General features: G+C 40.3%; 1 protein-coding gene across 1 annotated transcript in view; it reads left to right on the plus strand.

Moving 5' to 3' along the window:
• The first annotated feature begins 3,005 nt into the window (after positions 1–3,005).
• The window catches only part of LOC122927155 (venom factor-like), a 61,420-nt gene continuing 41,054 nt past the window's right edge, over positions 3,006–23,371 (plus strand). Inside the window, 17 exon segments of the mRNA XM_044278752.1 lie at positions 3,006–3,162; positions 5,078–5,264; positions 5,576–5,738; positions 7,045–7,115; positions 7,666–7,760; positions 7,869–7,951; positions 8,485–8,572; positions 8,708–8,810; positions 9,576–9,696; positions 13,390–13,505; positions 13,679–13,825; positions 17,539–17,745; positions 18,522–18,725; positions 19,646–19,807; positions 19,897–20,026; positions 22,014–22,088; positions 22,199–22,399. Of these exon segments, the coding sequence (XP_044134687.1) occupies positions 3,098–3,162; positions 5,078–5,264; positions 5,576–5,738; positions 7,045–7,115; positions 7,666–7,760; positions 7,869–7,951; positions 8,485–8,572; positions 8,708–8,810; positions 9,576–9,696; positions 13,390–13,505; positions 13,679–13,825; positions 17,539–17,745; positions 18,522–18,725; positions 19,646–19,807; positions 19,897–20,026; positions 22,014–22,088; positions 22,199–22,399 (2,218 nt within the window). The 5' untranslated portion in view covers positions 3,006–3,097.

Here is a 23,371-nt window from a genome sequence, read left to right on the forward strand (position 1 = left end):
TGCTCAATAAAAATATGTTTGGTGGTTGTAATCTCTTTGGAGATGTTTGACTTCCTTGTTCTTCCATTCATTAGAAATGAATTGTTTTCTGCATGTCTGAAGATTGAATTTCCAACTTCTGGCATAAATTATAGTACATTTTATGGGCCATGGAAGGCTTCTTAACTTCTACCCATGCCATGACCACTTTTCAGAAATGTGGTAGCAAAGTGTAAAAAGGCAAAAAAACACAATTAGTTGTGTTAAGAAGGTTTACAAAAAGCTGCATTTTAGCTCCACACAACCGGTGAAGCAGCTATGATTTCCTCCCATAGTCTAGACCAGGGATCAGTAACCTTCGGCACTCCAGCTGTTGTGAAACTAGGACTCCCAGCATGCTCCATTCACTCCTTTGGGAGTTCTGAGCACAGCCAAGGAGGTGTGCATGCTGGGAGTCGCAGTTTCACCACAGCTGGAGTGCCGAAGGTTGCTGATCCCTGGTCTAGACATAAAGAAACTTAATTCACAAATACAGAAACCTTCAAGGAGTAGCATACAGTAAGTGCCATATAACAGATCAGTACCTCATGGAACTTTTATGGATCCATATTGTGGTCATATCCATGAGATCGAGAAGCGATAACTGGAGATACCATTGGTAAGACTAGCAAACATGAACATCTTTTTACATACTGTAAATGGTCATGTATACAATTATAGGTGTCCTGGAGGTTAAACATCTCCTGTCTCGAGAGGTTTCCGACACCTTATACATCACTACTATTAGGAATCTGATCTCCAACCATAAAAGATAGAAAGGAGGTACAGTAAAACTCCAGAAGTTTCCATTTTGAGAATGCCACATTAAGAGGCATTTATAGATATAAAGACCTCCTGTACAGAATTCTTTGAAAAATAATAAAAAATTAGGAGGTCAACTGAAGATCTGCTGTAGATTATATCTAGGTCATCATTGATGGATTCCCCACTTGGGGCTCCATCATATGTACTACAACCATATTTAATACTACATTTTCTCTAGCATGTTGCTTCAGGAGAAAAGTGCAAGGTCTCAAAGCTTTACCTGGACATAACAGCTGATTGTGAAGGTTTCAGAAGCCAGACTCCCCCGCAAGCAGATAAGATCTGTAGGGCTTCATTGCGAAAGGAGGTTGTCCTCATTGGAATACTCTTAAAGATTCTTCATAAATATGTATGTTTGAACTGGCCAAGTATACATTGTGTATTTCATGGCACATGTTTCTGCCAGATAACTCAGAAACACAGGTCTTTAGGCTGGTTTACATAGATTTCTTTATGCAGTTTTTGAAGCCAAGGCCAGGAGTGTATTCTAAACTTGGAGAAGACTCATACTGTCCCTTATAAGTGTCCTCAGTTTATGATATACTCCTGGCTTTTGCTTCAAAAAGTGCAGCAAGAGATCTGAATGAGTAAAACCAGCTTGTATTATTGAGACAAAAGTCTCAAGTCAACTGCAAGTTTGACGGGAGCCTGTCACCATCGAAATGCTATCTAATCTGCAGGCAGTATGTTATGGAGCAGGAGGAGCTGAGCAGATTGATGTATAATTGGGAATAGATTCCGTATAACTTGAAATTTATTGAAGAAATTTAGGAAATTTCTATGCTTAGGAGTCCAGTGGGCGGTGTCACTCAATAATTGTCAGCCTTCCCTGTATGGCCTATAGAGATAGCTGTCAATCACTGATTAGGACCGCCCACTGGACTCCTAAGTGTAGAATGAGCAGGAAATTCTATCAGTATATTACAGGTTATGCTGCTTCTTTTCCTATAAAACTATATATTAATCTGCTCTGCTCCTCTTAGTTCCAAATACTCAACACAGAAATAAACCCCTGACTGAGTGACATACTTTCTACAGGGCCTAGGGGACACAGGCCCTAGGGACTGAAGTGCTTCTTTTGTTCCCAACATAAAAACACTGCATTTTGATTCAGCCACCACTAAGGGGGGAAGGGGCTCAGTGCAAAAAGGTTTTGCAGTTTCCATTGCAGTCAGTGGTAACTATATAAATTCCTAGGCACTGATCTCCCCCTAGCATTGGCTGCAGGTACCAGTTTGGTAAAGTATTATGTGAAGGGGAGCAGCAGACATGGAGTGGGGCCAAGGGAAAATTGCAATTAAAATTTTGTGAACATTTTTAAATTGCAATTTCTTCCACTTAAAAACAATTGTAAATTTGTCAGAAATTTGGGGCTGGCACTTTGAGTTCTACATTGTCTGGTAGTATTTGACACTCGCGTACTGGAAAAAAATGGGTTCATGCTAAGTATTTCACATGGACCTCGGGGCTCATACACACAAACGTATTTTTTTCCATGTCTGTTCCGTTTTTTTTAGGCCCGCATGCGGAACCATTCACTTAAAAAAAAACGGAAATGACTCCTCGTGCATTCCATTTCCATATGTCCGCAAGTCTGTTCCGCAAAAAAGATAGAACATGTCCTATTCTTGTCTGTTTTGCGGACATGGATAGGCATTGTTACAATGGATGCAATACACATGTCACTCGGACGTCGTCCGAATGTTTTGTGGATCTGTGTATTGCGGACTGCAAAATACATACGGTCGTGTGCATGAGACATTCTATTCCATTTAATGATCTCTCTCCTCTATGTCTCTGTGTATTCACACATCCTAAAGGGAGGGGGATGAGAGATGATTTAGGTATCCATCCTTTTATGAGGGGTATTTACCTAGGGGGTACTTGAGGAGCATGTTCTTCAGTTCCTTGGCGTCTGTGGGGGATGGGGCAATAGCTCCAGGGTTTTGCATTAGTTGTAATGTAAATAGCATGCTGCCTTGTTCTATTGTTTCACTATTATCAGCTCTTTTCTTCTCTCTCACTTTGCTCTGGATTGAGCAATGGTCTTTTATCCTGAAGCTATGTGATTTCCCGGCAGTGTTGAATTTGCATTCCGGTACTTGTCCCCCAGCCAATTGTTTGCTTACCTTAAACCTTAAATCTCTTCAGTTACTGATTAAAAAGGCTATAGGGTCAAGGAAAGAGAGCTCAGGCTAAAATCCTTTATAACCCCCCTCCATATCTGCAAACAGCAGATACCCCAGGCAGCATCATGGGGTTAGGAGCTCTGTGTCTTCTTCTACTGTATGGACTCATTGGGTCCTACGCACAGCAACCGTAAGTATCACCTGACCCTAAACATCTAGAGTCATATGTGCATTGACTGTTATTTACTATGTGAAAATAAGATGCAGTGGACATAGCGGGCAGATCCCAGGGCAGAGATCAGTGAGATTGTGATGCTTATTATTGTGTTTTTGTCTATTGCTATGTTATAAAAGAATAAAAGGGTTAAATAGCCAAGGGTTCAATACCTGATGTGTCTAGAGGAGCTGGACCGCAGTGTGTGTTCAATTAACAAGTTCTAAAAGTTTTATTAGCATTAAAATCTATCTATCTATCTATCTATCTATCTATCTATCTATCTAGCTATCTTATATCTATCTATCTATCTATCTATCTATCTATCTATCTATCTATGTTATATCTATCTATCTATCTTGTATCTGTCTCTCTAAATATCTATAGATAGATATATTATCCAACTGTTTTATATTTAGTCACTCTTACAAAATTGCTTCTGCACAAACGTAAATGTAGTTTACAAGCTTCCATAACTGCCTTACACTTTGATAAGCCACAAAACAAAAATTTATAATACTCTGATATTTGATAGATGTGATTTATAGGTATGAGACAGATAGATAGATAGATAGATATGAGATAGATAGATAGATAGATAGATATGAAACAGGGAAAGTAAAGCAGCTCTCACCCACTGTCCACCTGCCTGGAGCACGGATGGCAACCTCCGGACTTGATTGCTGTAAAATATTCAAGACCAAGAAAAATCCAGCTTCCAAGATGCAAAAGGTGGAATCTTTATTGTGCGTTTAAAATCCAATGCAAGACATCACAGGTTACAGTAACGCTTTTCAGACCGCAAGTAAATCAGGGTCCTTCATCATGACAAAAAGATGAAGGACCCTGATTTACTTGCGGTCTGAAAAGCGTTACTGTAACCTGTGATGTCTTGCATTGGATTTTAAACGCACAATAAATATTCCACCTTTTGCATCTTGGAAGCTGGATTTTTCTTGGTCTTGACTAGATAGATACAGTATATATGAGATAGATAGATAGATATGAGATAGATAGATATGAGACAGATAGATATGAGATAGATATAACATAGATAGATAGATAGATAGGAGATAGATATAACATAGAGATAGATAGATAGATAGATATATATATATGAGATAGATAGATATGAGATAGATAGATATAGATAGATGAGACCCCATTATTCAGACCAGATTTTCTTGTCCACCATACAGTATATTATGCATATTGGCAGTTTTCTTTGAGGAGACCGCCTCCCAAAGAGGTTTCCCTCTACTATCCTCTACAAGAAGATGTCTTTTTAGTTAAGCTGCAATGTAAGATGCAATCCATGAACAAGAAAGGAGTATTTTGTCTAAAAAGAGAAAAAAAACGGACTTAATTTTATAACCATGGACAACCCCATTGAACCTTCCTTTGAGGGGACACGTAATCAGGGGTGGACTGGAAGTTAAAGTGGCCCTGGAAAGAAAAAACTAAAAGTGGCCTCATTTTGTAGTTGGGTCCAAATTGACAGAACACAGGGCAACACAAGTAGAGGGGGCCAGCAATACCGTATTGTGGCACATTATACTACCCCTGCAGAGCCAAATTCCACAATGCATCACAAAATACTGCCAGCAGCACAAAATATCTCTCCAGAAACTACCTTTTTGAGGTCGCCAGTGCTAGCTGCCATGTTTTATTCTACTACTCCATTCTGGAGTCATGAGGGGAGTGTCAGATCATTACTTACCATGGTTGTTGGTCATGAGAAGGGCTCTTGTGGCCCCCTGGGCATCAGCCCACTGTGAATTTTTTTCTGTAGGCTCTATGGCCAGTCCACCTCTGCAGGTAATCAAACTGGGCATACTTTTTATCAGTTTTCAGATATTGACCTTTTCTCTTCATGTATTTCTTCTACCAGATGCAGCCTGATTACACCCAACGTGCTGCGTGTGGACAGCGAGGAGACCATAATAGTAGATGGACACGGTACTACGGTTAATGCTGAAATAACTGCCCATGACTTTCCCCGAAAGAAATATACTTTAGTTTCGAGCAGAGTCTCTGTGAACAGCGATAACAAATTCTTTGGAGATGTTAAGTTGACGGTAAGATTGCATTCAAGTCATCCTTGGGTGGCACATCACGTACCTGTCTTTTCCTCTGGGTAATGGTAACCCATGTTTCCTGGTGGTGGCGACTAGTGGTGGGTTATCTCTACCATGAACAGATATTATTGATGTTCTCCAGTCTCAGTCTAGTCATTGTGCTCAGTATCCTCTTCAGTCTTGGTCCTGATTCTGGATGCTTCTGTAGTTAGATTGTAGTGTAGATTCTATGTGGTGGTTAATAAATCTGGGTAAGAGTTTAGCCTTTTCCATCTTTTCAATTTCTGCTGTTTTTTTTGTTTTTTTTTAAGATACCCTCAAATAATCTGGAAAAAGACCCAAATAAGAAACAGTATGTGTACATCACTGTAAAGTCTCCTACTTGCAATCTGGAGAAAGTTGTCCTGGTGTCCTATCAAAGTGGATATATATTCATACAGACTGACAAACCCATCTACACCCCAGGATCTACAGGTACAGTGTTATGACATAATACAAATAAATTCCTTTATCCACCAAAAAATGGGAATCCACATGTATAGTTCTTGAAGACAAAAAAATTATACAGTGTCTTTCAACAACATTGATACAAGATTGACTTGGTCTGGATCTTCAAAAGAGACTCCCCATTAGCTTTAAATATAGATATTGCTACTTCTTGTTATCATTTTGCCTGGTTCACCAAAGGTTTCCAAATTTGTGCACGTAAGGAAAAAATAGATGAATCCATAATTTTATTTTCAGAGATTACCCATCCACCTAGTGGGGCAATAAAAATACAATTAGTGAAAAAAAGAAAAGGAGTGGATTTTTGCGAGACATAGAAATTTGTATTCATTTTTGAAGTGGATTTTTTTTTATATATTCACACTAAGTCCTAGAGATTTTAGATTAACTTTGTTGAATTTAATATGTCTCATTTCCCCTTCTCTATGCTTAAGATCAGGTGTTTCAGAATTTCTCCCAGCTTTTCAAAATTTTTTGCATTGGATAGCGTTTCTCTCCTCTTTTGCGAATTTAAGTCATGTATGGTTCCAATCAAAACCGGGAAAATACTGGCTGCATAAATTTTGTGTTGGAGGTTGATCCTTTCAATTCTTTTGAATGAGATAAAGCTGGTCCTTGATTGGTTTAGTGGGGGACCATATGCTCCCAGATGAGTAGTTTTTGATTGGATAACACTCATCACATATCTTGAAAGACGTTTATCAATGGAGCTTCTTACAGATGCAGCCGAGCTAAACTTGATGGTTAACGCGTTAAGTAAAGAATGTCAAGAAAAAGATAACTAACTTTTCAATGGCTTTTATCACAAGACACTGTGCCATGTGTTTTCAGAGTCAAGTTTAGCTTGGCTACATCTGTGTATATTTATAGTGTGGAAATATGACATAGTGATCATATAATTTATATATTTTGCATTATATCTGAATCTGTCCAGCAACCTGCTTATTAAACTGTTTGCCTAGACACATAGCTGTGGTTCATCTGATTCAAATGTTGTTTTCCTCTTGTTGATCAGAGGCTCCATTCCCAAGTTGCGATACTTTTTTTCAATATGTAAATTAGGAGGCCTTTGGTGCAATGAGGGCATCACCGATGCTCTCTTTAAACTCAGAGAGTGCAACAAGAGCAATGGTGATGAGATATTCTACATCTGTAAATACTGAAGAAAACAGATTCCGAATATAAAGACATACAATAAATTGTTGACCCATTTATAATGAAACCTATATACGGTACATGGTACTTACAGATTTCTTCTTTCTTTCTTACAAAGTTTTATACAGGATTTTCACCATGACCCCAAAACTAAAACCAGTGAGCAAACCGGTGATCATTGAATTCCTGGTAAGACTGCTTTCTTTGACACAATGTGCTATACAGTCCAAGTGTTATACTGCGTTACTACAGAGAGTGATGTGGTGGAACCCTACTTACTTTGTATGGAGCAGTTTTAGCTATTAAGGATAGTGGCCAGTGTCAGCACCAGGTAGATTCAAGGCAGATCTTACATTATATGGTTATATTGTCATACGTTGCGCAAAGCTAAACCTTATTGATAGACTAATTGACGGTATTATATTGTATGGTGCCCAAATGACAGTATCACAGTTGTCTGCACCACAAATCAGATCATTGCAATCACCACTATGCAAGGATGGCTGCACAGGTCACACTCTTCTAAGACCGAGCCAGTGTACACCAGGCTTGACAGTTCCATGTACATCATTAACTATGGGGTAGAAATGGACTCCATCATGAATTAGTCTTCCTTGGGTCCACATATGTAGACTAGGTGACTAGTCTTAAGAAGAAGTACGTGCACTAAATACCACCATACTGGGTCACTGTGTTGGACCATACCTGTTTAATTAAGAAGCTCTTTTTTTCTTCATAGACTCCAGAAAATGTCATAGTCAAAAAAGATCTTATTCAACAAAACTCCAAAACCGGAATCATCTCCATGTCTCATAAACTGCCCGATCTTGTAAGGTGAGAAACAAAAACATGGAAGTAGGGGGCAGCATCCCCTGAGGATCATATATTTATCATGACGACAAAGATGAAAATAATGATAAACTTTTTCTGTCTTCTTAACAGTTTGGGAATATGGACAGTATCAGCAAAGTTTGAGGACACCTTGATTCAGAATTATACCACACAATTTGAAGTGAATGAATATGGTAAGAACAGGACAAAGCAAGAGCCTTACTGTTGTCTGATCCTCAAATATGGTATTCTGATTTGGACATGTGATCAAATTAACAAAATTGACCTCCCAAAATAAGCTGATCATGATATGTTCCATTTCTGGCATCATAAGTGATCAGCTCAAATCTGCTGGAGAACTTGGCAGTGAATGCTCAATTTCTGTTCAGCCTCACCAAACTGGAAATGAAGCATCACATGGTGCCTGTTAAAATGAATGGACTGTGTGTTTAATGGGTCAGTGTTCTGGTGCCTTTAAAAGATGGATGCTCTTTCTAGATGCTCTTCACTCTGGCTCATTTGAAATTGAAAATTACAAAAATAGGGCATTTGAACATTTGTTTATTAGTGCAGTGGACATTCCAACCACCAGATGTCTATGTAGAGTATCGAACTATACAGGTCTGAATGATGTCTTTTTACTTTGCGTTACTTTGCGTTCCCCAAGATTGACTTTTACAGGGATTCAAAATGGTCAATTTCATTTTCCTTTTTGCATTTATTTCAGTTCTACCAAGTTTTGAAATAAAAGTGACTGCATCTCAGAAATATTTCTACATTAAAGACAAAGATTTTAGAGTGGACATAGAGGCAACGTGAGTAGAAGCCATGGCCATGTTGCATTTTCATCAGTTCTAGAGATGTTTGGGACTTATTCCAACTGTCACTGACATCTATGAATGAGATTTTAATGTGACTGGTAGTAAAACATAGTTTTTTTTTCTCATCAGCTATCTCTATGGTGAATCTGTTCAAGGAAAAGCCTTTGTGATCTTTGGGCTCGAGAGAGACAACGAGAAGAAAACTCTGCCAGATACCTTGAGGAGAGTAGATGTAATATATATTTTTTCTTCTAAGTTTATATTCTTCTTCCTTCTATAAATACATTTACTCTTAAATTTAGAGCTTGTTTACATCTGCATCATAGCTTCTTTAATAAATGGAAGCCAAAATGCAGTATTGGATCCATAGCACTTTATACTGTGGAGACTGATGGACCATAGGCTTTCTCTGCAGTATCAATCTTCTTGTCCATAGGCGGTGCCTAGTACTTCAGCGTTAAGTGACTGAGGTTAAGGTGCATTAACAGACACAGACCATGGACAAGAGTGGTACTGTATCCAGAAAAGGCCATGGGTCAGGCTCCTATCTCCCCTGGCAAACAACTGATTTTGCTTAGGTGAAGATGTCGCCAGGCAGATATGTATCATTACATGATGACCATTGAAGTGTATGGCAGGCAATGTGATGTAATCTCAAGTCCTCCGAAGTGGGAGCTTCCCTTACAGAACAGCTCTCCATTGTGGCTCATACAAGGAGAAAGCTGACGTAAGCCAGATGTTTGTCTATTTAGCCATCCATACATTCATGATTCAAGTCTGCCAGAGTGGAAGCTGCCACATATATAGTATCACATAGCAGCTATTCTGATGAATGGATAGATGGCTTATGTTTTCCGTTGAGTGGGAGCACCTTCTCATTGACATTCCTATTCTGTAATTGAGTATGGAAGGTCTGTCTTCAAGAAACAACCAATTTAACCAGTTGGCCATCCATGGCATAGACAATGTTGACTGTGATTTTACAACTCTTATCTAGATCAGCGAGGGTGCAGGTTTTGCCGTTTTGAAAAGAGAGGACTTATTGAAGGTCTTTGAAGAAGAGAGAGACATGTTACAATGGAGCATATTTGTGACTGTTACTGTCATTACTGATTCAGGTAAGAGAAACAAATATCGCCATGGTCTTGCCTTTATGTAGACATAGGCAGATAAATATCTATAATCTGGCATCTTGATAAATGTCACTTGTTTAAAGAAAAATCCAGCTCACCTCCACATTAATGACTTGGTGCACGGATCCGAACCAGGCAAATCCAATGTAGTAGTAGAAAAGGAGGCACTTTGTAAAATCTCCATGCGCTTAATTGGTATCGTAGCAAATAATTCACAAGCAAAAAACCTTCGTACAGACAGCAGTTGCAGTTGACGCGTTTTGAATACCTCTGTGTTCTTAATTGTAACTTGAGTTACGATTAAGGCTACTTTCACACTAGTGTTTTTGCTTGATCCGGCAGGGTTCAGCAAAAACGCTTACGTTCTGATAATACAACAGTCTGCATCCGTTATGAAGAGATCCGGTTGCATTATCTTCAACATACCTGTAGCCAAGACGGATCCATCATGAAATCCACTGAAAGTCAATGGGGGACAGATCTGTTTTCTATTGTGTTAGATTTAAACGGATCCGTCCCCATTGACTTGCATTGTGGGTAATGAGGGATGCGTCTTGCTCCGCATCCCAGGACGGAATGCATGTTGCGGTTTGCTTTCCGGTATAAGAACGGAACGGAATGTATTTTAAAGCATTCCGTTCTGTTCAGTTATGTTTTGTCCCTATGACGGATCTCAATACCGGAAAATATTAACGCTAGTGTGAAAGTATCCTAAGAACAAAGTGGTGTTCGAAACGCGTCAACTGCAACTGCTGTTTGGGTGAAGGTTTTTTGCTTGTGAATTATTTGCTACGATACCAATAAAGCGCATGAAGATTTTACAAAGTGATAGATTGTTCTCCTTTTCTACGATCTTGATAAATGCCAAATTATCAAATATTCCCAAGAAAGCTCAAAATTCGCACAAATTTCTACTTTAATTTAAAGGCTTTCCGAGACTTAGATAGTACCAACCTATCCTCTGGATTGGTCATCAGTATCTGATCGGTAGTGGTCGGACCTCGGGACCCCTGATGATCAGCTATTTGAGTAGGCAATGCCGCTCACAGTAGTGCCTGAGCCTTCTCTCAGCTTTGCCTAGGCCAGTGATGTCACAGTCATTGGTCACTTGGCCTAGATGCTGCTCAGCCCCATTGACGTGAATGGAGCTCAGCTGCGATACCAAGCACAACCACTATAAAAGTGTTGGACCTCCACTGATCAGATACTAATCATACATCATCAGTATATACGTGTCGGAAAACCCTTTTAATGTATTTTTTTCTAGTCTTTTCCAAATTACATTGCATTTCTAAGCTAGAGACAAATGGGCTTTAAAAAATTAGTGAAAATTGACATTTTACAGATGGTTTTGCCCATATGATATAGAAATGTCAATCATTATAACCTCAAATATCATTTTTTTACTTGGAGATAAAGTATCATTTGCATGAACACATCTTTAGAAAACTTTTTTGTTAATTAGATATTTGATCAAATCAACTATAGAACTATTTGGGACATTTATTAAAATCAGATATCGCTGGCATTAGGGCCAGATCAAGGTCTAGAGAGACTTTTAGGCAAAAGTATAAGGACTGGAGCCCCTGCCATTTCTGTATGGAGGGAGAAAGACTAGATATAATACTGCTATAATGCTGCCCCAATAACAGAGTGTAAATAATACTAACATATAGTGGCAAATGTTTTGATGTAGTCTCTGACATAAAATTCCATTCAGTGAACACACAGCAGTTTAATATAGTATACAGCCAAAATGACAGTGCTCAAATAATAATGCTATATACAAGGGCGGACTGTCTATAGACCCTACAAGGAAATTTCCTGGTGAATCGATGCCCAGGGGGCCTTTCAAGCCCTCCTGATGCCGCTGGCTGGGTACATAACAATCTGATGCTCTCAGCGCTAATTAATGCTATAAACAGCAAGTACCAGGTGATACTAGGAGCACCAGGTACTATGGCGGATGCTGCTGCCCTCCTGAACTCAAGTCCTCAGGATGGTGATACAGTTTAATAATGCAGCGGGGGTGACAATATTATGTGCTGCACTGTGGTATTTGGTTCTGCTAGGGCGGTATCTTGTGCTGCACTACGATATTGCTGGCCTCACCTACTTATGTTGTCCCTGCCTACCTTCTTCCAGTTTGGACCCGCCTACAACATGGGGCCACTTTTACTTTTTTTTCCCAGGGCCATTTTAAGTTCCCAGTCCTCCCCTGGCTATACAGTTCCTTAATAGTATTACAGCTGCCTTGATGATTCCTACCTTGGTTGGCACATCTATGCTGTCATATTGCTCCACTTGCAGCTCGGGGTGTGTCCTTCCTGCAGCAGCTCTCTCCCTAACATATCTCAGGAAGCATATCTGTTCTGCTGCAGCTGTTTCCCTATCATAGCTTTGGGGGGACTCTCTGCTTCAGCTCTCTTCCTGTAATTATCATAGGAATATGGCTGGTGGCAGTTGAAGGATGGAACTGAGCACCTCAGCGAGATTAACAGAGTAATAAGGCAAAGAACCAACAGCAGGTGGCGCTATACGAATGCATTTTATCGAATAAATCAGTGGCTATACTAAATATTTAATTAAAGGCTATGTACACCTTTGGAGGCAATTTTTGTTTGTGATTGCATTTCACTAATTTTTGGCTAAAAATCACATTTTCAATTGGCCTTTATTAAAAAATATTGAGCCATTCTGTCACAAAGGGTTAACTGTTTTTCTAACTGTGTGACTAGTACTTTCACTTTTACTTTGTGCCGGTCATCTAATAACCCTCTTCTCTAAACTACTAAGAAGTCACAAACACTTTTTTAAGCCACATTCTTATCAGTAATGCTACTTTCACATCTGCATTTTCAATTGCGCTATTGTTATCCGTCATAGGATCTCAATAGTGGAAGAAAACGCTTCCGTTTTGTCCCCATTCATTGACACAACAAAACGGAATGCACCAGAATGCATTTCGTTCCATTTGGTTGTGTCCCCATCGTGAACAGAAAAATACTGCAAGCAGCGTTTTTCTGTCTGTGATGTGGTGCGGAGCAAGACGTTGTATTATGTCTTCTATAGCCAAGACGGATCTGTCATGAACACCATTGAAAGTCATTGGGTGATGGATCCGTATTCTATTGTATCAGAGAAAATGGATCCGTCCCCATTGACTTTCAATGGTGTTCATGACAGATCCGTCTTGGCTATAGAAGACATAATACAACTGGATCCGTTAATGATGGATGGATGCGGTTGTATTATCAGAACGGAAGTGTTTTTGCAGATCCATGACGGATCCGCAAAAACGCTAATGTAAAACTAGCCTAAGATAACTAAGCTATAATGAGTGCTTATAAGGTTAGAGAGCAGAAATAAGGAGTCCATCTGCTCCCCAGATGACGGAAAAGACAAAAAATCCACTAGCTTCTGCTAGAGCATGGCAGCTTTGTACACAAAAAAGGATTCCATATTTTGAATAAAGACCAATCGAAAAACTTATTTTTAGCTCAAAATAAGTACAATTCAATAAAAAAAAATTGTCCCCAAAGGTGTACATAGCCTTTAAATGTGATTTTATTCAGGATTCAGATCCAGGTTCTGGTTTGAGAAATGTATTTTCGTGGGACAACCCGTTTAATCATAGCCATGTAAATACAGTATAATGTACGGCTGCTTCTCTTACAGGCAGTGATATGGTGGAATATGAGCTGAATAACATCTTCATTGTGGAATCTCCCTATAAAATTCTATACACAAAAACATCCAAGTATTTCAAGCCCGGAATGACATTCGATCTTATGGTAAGTGCACTGATTTCATATTGCATTTTATTGTACAATTATATTTTTCATCTACTGCCCAAGAAAGATGAAACGCCCCTCTGACACATAAAAAGATAACAGGATTCTGAATGGCACATGTTGGGTGTTTTTTTTTATTTCAAGAATCTTATTTTTGGTTTTATCCATTTCAGGTGTTTGTTACTAATCCTGATGGGTCTCCGGCTCATCGTGTCCCTGTTATAGCAGAACCAGGAAGTGTCAGAGGATCAACTCTGGAAGATGGAACCGCTCGGTTGCCCCTGAATACTCGCTCAGACATAAGCAATCTGCAGATAACAGTAATATTTCTATTATTGGACATGTCTCCATTTGTAATAGACTAATAATGAATGTTTGGAAATTCTGAACTTAGTGGAGGTGTTAAATTCCAGGATTGTAACATTAATGCCCTATTCTCTGATCGGCGGCAGTCCCACATCCTGCACCCCTGACGATCAGCTGTTCCAGGGTAGCTCTGGCTCTGAAATTTGGCATCAGAACTTCACAGCTCCATCAACCATGTAGTGATTGGAGCTGGTTACATCCATTGTGTACAAAGGTGATGGAGCTATGTGGGAACAGCTAGTCGGTCCAGGTGGAGGTTAGGAACAGCTAGTCGGTAGAGGTGGAGGGTGTCGGATTCCCACAAATTAGATTTTGATGGTCTATCCTGAGGATAGGTCATCAATATTTAATTGTTGGAATACCATTTTAATGGATGGAAAGCCTAATGGTTCTGCAGTGTTGACTTGAATATTGAAGAAATCCCAGCACTCACTATCTTCAATAAGTTAATTTATTTTATTGTTTATGGTTCACAGATATAGTTATAACTAGAGATGAGCGAATCGAAGTTGACGAAGTGGAATTCGATCAGAATTTCAGGAAAAATTTGATTCGCACCAAATCCAAATTTCCTCACGCTTCGTGGTAACGAATCACATTTTTTCTGCCTAAAATGGCTGCTGCACGTGTTAGGACATGGAGCAAGAAACTCTGAGAACGAGGGACCACCCGTAATTCCATGCATGCAGCCAATCAGCAGCCAGCCACCCCTGTGATGTCACAGCCCTATAAATAGCCTCAGCCATCTTGGATTCTGCCATTTTCCAGTGTATTTAGTGCAGGGAGAGACATCAGCAGGCGCTAGGGACAGTGCTAGGAAAGACTTCAAAATTAGAAGTTCAGGGAAAGGATAGAGAGGAAATATTACACTGTATTGAAGCAGAACAGGGTTCAGTAGGGGAGGTTTCAGCCTGGGTAATAGGAGCAATCCTATTACACCTTGCTGCACTGACTGGGGATCCAAATTGCCATTATACAGCTCTGTAATTCCAGCAAACCATTCTTGTTATTGGGATGCAAGTGCTGTTTGATACAGCCAGGGTCGGCTCCAGGTTCATGTGGGCCCTTGGGCGATAAATCTCAGTGGGTTCCCACACAGTATAATGACCCCACAGTCGCCCTCTATTCAGAATAATGACCCCAAAGTTGCCCCCATTCAGAATGGTGGTTATACTGTATGGAGGGGCACTGGGGGTCAATATAGTGTATGGGGGTCATTATACTGTGTAAGGAGCCCTCACTAGTTAGAACTGACCACAGTAAATTTGTGTACGAACCAACCGCCCCCCCAGTGGGTTCACATCATGTTTTTCTATCCATTTGATGTATAAAAAAAGTTACTGTATACAAATGTGCAGCACTCTACATTTTTGTATCCTGCAGAGTCCAGTAAAAAAATACATATGTTAACATATATGTGGTATCCCACACTATAGTAGGATCTTGTGCCTCTGCACTGTTCTTCATACCTGGTGCTAACATTGACCAATAAGGCTGAGTTCACACTTGAGTTATTTGGTCAGTTTTGGCCCCATAAATGCCCAAGTAAGTGAAGTGTGCAGTGATTCTAAGAGCGACGCCTGTGATCTGCGTGTCATACTGACTCCCAGTATTGTTTCACTACCACAGAAGACCTATGCGTGTTACTGCGAGGCACAGTGTTCTACACTAGTGATGGACGAACATCTGCCGGGGCGGTGCGCGAACGCGATCAAATGTTTGCGAACCGCAAGTTTGCGACGGGTCCCATTAATTTTAATGGCAGGCGAACCTGAAAAAAACTTCAGCTCATATTTGATATTTAATTACTAGAAGGGCACAAATAGTCCCACAACATGGACAGTGACATACCAGATGTATTATTTGAATTTGCGATCTCCATTCATTTTTGTTTTCAATGCAAAATATTGGCAATATAATTTCGCGTACGCACATGCGCAAATGCACTATACAGTACCCAAGTGCACTATAAAGAAAGTATATTGGTATATAACACCCCGCTTCAATCTGTTTTTTTGGGGGATGACTGGTATATCACACCAGTAGAAATGATTTGTTCCAATAACGCTTGTCCCTCTATATACCTGCAGTATCGCAGCAGAACCGCACACAACTGCCGCACAATACAAATGCACTATAATATACTGTCTAACATAACATTGTACAAGGAAGGCAATCCATTAGACTATACATAAAGATAAAACGTAACCTTTAATAATTTTACTATGAGGGTCCATTCACACGTCCGTAAGTGTAGAAAACGCCTAATCTTGTCTGCAATTGCGGACAAGAATAGGACATCTTCTATTTTCTTGCGGAAACGGAAGCACAGATGGGGAAGTGCGGATCCGCGGATGCGGATAGCACATTCTGGCCCCATTGAAAATGAATGGGTCTGCACCCGTTCCGCAAAATTGCGGAACGGATGCGGACGCATTTTGCGGACTTGTGAATTGAAAAGATATCCCTCAAAATGAAAATAAATGAAATTATTAAAGTTAACCAAAAAGCATAGATGTGGTAGGCAATAACAAGTGCTCGGCAGCACTAAATCAGGTGCTTGGCGACACCAAATCAGAAACCATATGTCCTACCACAATCCAGGAAGTTCCAGTGCACATCGATAAATCCAGGAGGGAAAACAAAAAAACATCCATCCCTGGGCTAGATGATGATGTGGTATTGAAGGACAGGGTGGGCAAAGAATGGTCCCTGATATTGCCCTACAGGGGGTGCTATTCTGGCTCTGATAGCCTAACCACAGACCACCCGCCCTGATAAGAGTGACCCTGTCCGAAACCTTACTCTTTATAAAAATGGCCCTAGTAAGTCCCCAGCCCCTAGGCCCCTGACTTCCAGGTGATCATTATATAGATCTATGTGTTTTTGACTCATTATAAAAGTATATTATAAGTATATCACACCTCTCTGTGTATCACACCTATCGATAGCACACCTATACTAGTCCTTAAAATGACTTTTGTGGCCCTATTAGCTAGCGTTTGGTGTCCCTAACAGCTTGTCCCTGCTCCACACAGCCACCTCTACCTACACTGGCAAAACACTGAATGTAAAATGGCGGCCAGATCAGGTTTATTTATAAGGTAGGGGGTGTGTCCATGTGCTGAAACGTCTCAATTGGCTGTCCTGTACCACCTGATGAATGTGTCATGGGTCAAAGTTTTTCACAATGTAAAAGAATATGGCGGGTGTGAATTTTTCCATATGTTCGCATGTTTGGCGAATCGTGAACACGCAAAGTTCGCCGCGAAACGACAACCGGGCAAACCACAAAGCCATCTCTATTCTACTCCACTATAAAGGCTCCCTGCAGCCAGGAAATAGCTGTTTTTAACGCGATTCGCCACAAATAACTTTTTCGGAAAATTTGGCGAACAGGCTGAATCGAATTTTTGAGAAATTCGCTCATCTCTAGTTATAACTATTTTCGAGAACAATATAAAAAATTAACTGATTGAAGATAGCGAGTGTCGGGATTTCTTCTATATTCCACTGGGACTGATCTTGGCACGTGCACCTCCGACTGCCGACCGAAACTCTCCTTGACTTGAATATTGACTATTGACTATGAATATTGGTTATTAGACAGTTACCATTTTATTACTACTCCATTGTAGATGGCACAGATTCTTCTCTCTACTTCTAGGTGTCCACAACAGATGACAAAATACCCAAGGAAAAACAAGCTTTTGCCACTATGACGGCCTTTGCCTACAAACCCCTCCATGGCAACTACTTACATCTCAGTATCACTGGAGGAGAATTGAAACTAGGAGAGAATGCAGTGATCACCTTTAATATCCGGAACAATGACAATGCCGTTCAAAACCAGATCACCCAATTCAACTATGTGGTAATTTTCCTTTTCTATTCTCTGGTTTAACCTATATAAATTTTTGGAGAGGGGTTCTCAGCTTTTTTGTTGGAACAGTACCCTTAAAATAAGATAACCATATAGTATCTCCATTCTGACAGCCACATTGATCAGCTGCAATCTGTGGTGGAATTGGCAGCCAGTTCAGCGCCACCCCAGGCAAAATGGAAATCAATAGGCTGTCCATAAAATGCATGGACATACCTTGACAAATCATGATAATGAACTAACATGGACAGCAGAAGCCAGTCCCATATTTCATGCTGTCATGAGGGCCCATTATAACAAACGTGCTGAATGTATAGACATTAGAATGAAAGAGATTACTATTTCCCTTATATTTATATCATCTTGAGGCAATACGGGATCCTAAACTGACCGAGATCCTCTTCTGTTAGTAGAGCACCATTTAAAAAAATCTGATCTCACCATGTAGGTTAATCTTTGATCTACTTTGGAAATGGACCGATTGTTTTAAAAAACCTAAACGTACCTCTGTATGATATTGTACATACTAGGGACCACACATTTTTACAACTGCTTTATTACAGATATGTACTACAAGATGGATCCATAATATGGTCATGATCCCCAACCCCTATACATTAGTGTATCACTAATGAGCACTTGCGGCATGGAGGTTGAGTTGTAGTAACCTTGCTATCTGCAAGTAGTTTCCTCGGATAAAGTAGTCAAAAAATGTACCAAACTTTCCCAGATTCTCTGTTCTCTGACATTGATGCTTTTTTCTACAGATAATGAACAAAGGAAGGATAATGAAGGTGGGGACACAAGTGAGGGAGAAGGGCCAGGGTCATGTGACTATGTTACTGCCAATAACAGAAGAATTTATCCCTTCATTCCGCATTTTGGCATACTATACCGTGACCATTGGAGCAGTTCGGGAAATTGTGGCTGACTCTGTTTGGATTGATGTGGAGGATACCTGTATGGGGACGGTAAGAAAATTCACCATTAGGGAGAGTAGTACCAGTATTATGTTTTTTCCCCCTCTATTTTGGAACAGGGGAAAACACTACAACTTACAAGCCTGTGAAAATTGGGCTATCGTTGCCAATTTTTTTTAAATAGCACACAATGTTTGGTATCTACAGATCTATAAGCTTCCAAATTATAGGGTCAAACTTATTTGCCATCAACTGAGTTCTCCCCTTCCGTTGCATGTCTTTTTCTTCTCTACTATCCCCTTTTCTTTAGTTTCGTCCCTTCTTTCGGGCCTATAATTATCCTGACAAAGGTCATGATTTTAAGAATTTTTGACACTTCCCCTTCCCTTTACTCTCTTCTTACTTATCTCTGGTATTATAGGAGCGCAATGGTATCTTTACAGCCCAAGAGCTTTATCTTCCCCAAAGATATAATCCTAAAACCTTAATTCAGTAACATCATGTCTATCTTAAATGATGTCATCCTGTCTGCATCTATCAAATGACATCACTTCCTGTCTCAGTAACAATGAAGTCTCATCTAAAAACTGTTGTGATAACAGGCAATAATTCATATAGATTACAGGGTAGGGAGACTCGACTAGAAAGCTGTGATGAAAGCTTATATAGGTTGAAAGAGTGGACAATAATCAGGAATGAGGAACGTTACAGCAGCCATCATTTCCGCATGCAAATAATGGATATTATCATGCAAATAATGGATCACTGCAGTATGTGAATAAATGATCTCTACTGCACTTGTTCATGCTCACCCAACAAAAGAGGATTGTTGGTACCACATGAAAGGGGCAATCTCCCGAGAAATGAGTGAGTTTGTTTGGTGAAAGTTGGCCCGAACCTTGGGGGCCTAAGTTAGCATGCTGACCTAGGAGATGGAAGAAAATATTTTAATGACTGACTGTTTCCTATAGCTGTCGATAACAGGAGATAAGGACAAAGACAATGCTGTTCAGCTGCCTGGAGCCTCCTTGAGGCTGAAACTACAAGCAGACCATAAAGCTGCCGTTGGACTGGTGGCTGTTGATAAAGGTGTCTATGTGATCAACAATAAACTAAAGATCTCCCAGCGAAAGGTGAGTAATAGTTAAGCAACATGCATCACAATAGTTATTACATATGCAAAGCACAGTGTTCACTGAAAGTCATTCTTCGTTCTGTTAAGGTCTGGGATTCGGTGGAAAAATATGACATTGGTTGCACACCAGGAAGCGGTGCCAACGCACCAGGAGTGTTTTATGATGCTGGTCTTGCCCTGCAAACAAGCTACAACATGGCAACTCCTCAGAGATCAGGTGATCATTTATCATATATTTAAATTGTCTTTCTGATTTGAAATGTCATAGAGGCTGGGTCGGGATCTGCGTAAACTGGAACAATCACTGATCAATCGAGTATGGGGATATTCTCAGAGCCATGTCTAGTTAGGTTCTAATGGTAATTTTGAAAAAGTTTGAAGAACTATAATCCACGTGTGGTTTTGATGACACTTGAGTTACTTCTCTAGCCACAGAGATTTATACAAGTCAGTCAAGTTATTGTACTTTTCTCCGAAAGTGTTTAAACAAAAAACATTTCAGGTTATGGACATCAACAGCCCCAAAAAGTTCAGAATGGAACATCAAAATCTGATCTGGTCTTTTTCACAAAAGCATCTGGTCAGTAATGGTAAAAAAAAGGTTTTAAATATTACTCAACAGACCTTTCTGTTTAATTTATTTAGTAGATTCAGAGATAGGCAACACATTTGGTGCCACTTCTGAGACATAAAACTTTGGTGCCACTTCTGAAACATAAGGAAATACTTGAGGAACTTTATAAAATGAAACCTTTTCAAAAGGACATTCCTTGTGAGGAGAGCACTCTTTGATCTTGACCAGAATTCTTGTGAAAGATGTTTAGCTCCATCATATATTGTGTATGTTGTAACCATCTTCTTTGAGAGGACCACCCATAAAATCTGTGGTTTCACTGTTGTGCAATGATCGGCTCCCCAGGGCAATTGAATTTCAGTGTTTAGGAATGCCGAGTGGTAAGTTGTAGGCCTAATAGTTTGTGTCACGTAAACGGTGTTTAATGGTATTACTTGCAATAAACTTGTGTCATCCAAACAATGCTTGATCTTTCTCTTGGCTCTTGGCTCCAACAGGCTAAGGGTAAACTGGCATACTTGGCTTAATCGCTCTGCTGCTGTTCTGATCTTTGGCTTCAGTATGGTTCCTATCAGCTTCAGTTACTGTTTCTTATGAGAGTGAGGTATCATGTGACCCGTTTTGTTAAGTAGGGTACTAAGGCTTTTTATATATCTTGAGTGGGCTGCTCCTTTAGCTACTTTCCCAAGCAGCAATGAGTGGAAGCCTCACCTCTCCGCACCATGCTGCTTCACTCTCTCGCTCCAACTCTCAACTCCACTCCAGCTTCCTGCAACCCTTGACTTGGTAGAAAGTAGGACTAACCCACTTCTGCCCCTAAGGAGTGGGGGGTGGGGAATGGAATGGTAAGTTCTACCCTGAAAGGATCTCTGCCAGGTACACTGCCACCTGCTAGTGAACCAGGTACATTACATTACATTTTGCATATAACAAAATTACACTTTGTTGCTGGTGGTACAGTTGGTGGTGCAAACTAATACAATGGTGGCAAACAGGCTAGCAATAGGAATGTAGGAGTGGTAGTGTCCCTCTGGGATACTACATATGTACAGTAAGCTGAGCAGAAGGCTGGGAATGTGTCACAAATAAAATCAATGACAGTCAAGATACAGTAGAAAACGGTGAACTTTACTGAGATACAGAAGCATAATATTATAGCCTCTAAACTAATTGCACACAGTCTTCTTGAGACGATGTATAGATTGTACATTCTATACAGTCACAAAGAATAGGTGGCAACGGTGGTTCTCCAACATATGCATCTTCCCAGGTACAGGGCTACAATTTTGACACTGTTGACACCTAACCTTCTACCCACTGTCACTACCATGCAGGCAGCCCAATTTTCAGCTGCTTAAAGGCTCTGTTCCACTGTGGTTTCGCCCTCTAGCATGACCCACCCTTACACAGGTGCACTTACTCACTCACTTACTGTCATATGCCTTACTTCTGTTGGTGGGAAGGGTAGTCCAATATTGGGGAGGAATCTTAAGGATGTACTAACTGTAACAGACTTCTTTAGTAAAAAATTAGAGCACATTTGATGGACCTCTTGATGTTAAATGAAGGGGAGCTGGGAAGCTTGAAGCTGCTTATTTTGAAAGTTATTCAATGTCAAATTATTCCACAGAGCCTTTCTGTCAACCAAATCTGAGGCGTAGGAGACGTTCCTCTGGTCTAATTATTCAAGAACGGAACAAAAAAGGTAAAACTGGGACAATATATTGTCATTTCTTCATTCCCTCAATCACATTTATGCTTCTGTATTTTTTGGAGTAGTTACAAAGCCTACAATGATCTACTTTATCCTTCCAGCATCACAATATATAGGGCTGGAGAAGAAATGCTGTGAAGACGGCATGCTCGACAACCCTATGGGTTACAGCTGTGAACGTCGGACTCACCTCATTATGGATGGAGAGAAATGTATCGCCGCTTTCCTTGATTGCTGCAAACATATTAAAAAGCAAAGGGAAGTTGAGAGTGCACTCAAAACAACTGATGAAGATGGAAGAAGTAAGATGTGAAAAAAAATGATCATAGATTATGAATAAAAAACCCTTAAATATGTCAGCATGAGGGCCCAACTCACCTAGCAGAGTAGGCAACAGAGATAAGCAGGAGAAGCTAAGCAGATTCATATATAATATGACGGGGAAAAGATTTTTATTCTTCAAAACATCCGTTCTTTTAATGCCTAGAAAAGATCCTACTTACTGGCGTTCTTATCAAGGTGGAGGCCCCGGGGCAAAAAGAGTGATGGAGGCCCCAATAATCTAAACGTTAATGTAGCTGAGAGAATGAGCATGTCCCTTAGATGCATGGCTATCTGCTGACGCTACACTCCTCTAGGGTCCACCTGCCACAGATGCCCTTTCTCCAACTTGGTGGCCAGTCCATAGTCTATTGTAAGCGCTGCAGTCAGTACATAGTCTGGTGTAAATGCTGCGGTCAGTCAGTACATAGTCTGGTGTAAATGCTGCGGTCAGTCAGTCCATAGTCTGTTGTGAATGCTGTATTCAGTCAACAGTCTAGTGTAAACTCTGCTTCTGCCTAGCAGTGTTCCCAGTGACGTCACCGGCACTAATGGGTGGGCTTTAGCGCTGCCCTAGCCTGTAAAACAAGCTAAATTAGCTGTTATTTACTGATTAGGACAGTGAAAATGACTCCTAAGCCCAGAATGAGCAGAGACTTAAAAGGCATCTGTCAGCAGATTTGTACCAATGACACTGGCTGACCTGTCGTAGGTACATTTGACAGCTGAAGACATCTGTGTTGGTCCCATGTTCATATGTGCCCGCATTGCTGAGAAATCTGATGTTTTAATATATGCAAATGAGCCTCTAGGAGCAACAGAGGCGTTACCATTACACCTAGAGGCTCTGCTCTCTCTGCAACTGCCACATCCTTAATTCACAGGACCAGGTTTCATCACATTTACACTGCCTGGTCCTGTCAATCAAAGAGGAAAGGATGCAGCAGTTACAG

The sequence above is a fragment of the Bufo gargarizans genome, chromosome 2, assembly GCF_014858855.1.
Source record: "Bufo gargarizans isolate SCDJY-AF-19 chromosome 2, ASM1485885v1, whole genome shotgun sequence".
Taxonomy (NCBI): domain Eukaryota; kingdom Metazoa; phylum Chordata; class Amphibia; order Anura; family Bufonidae; genus Bufo; species Bufo gargarizans.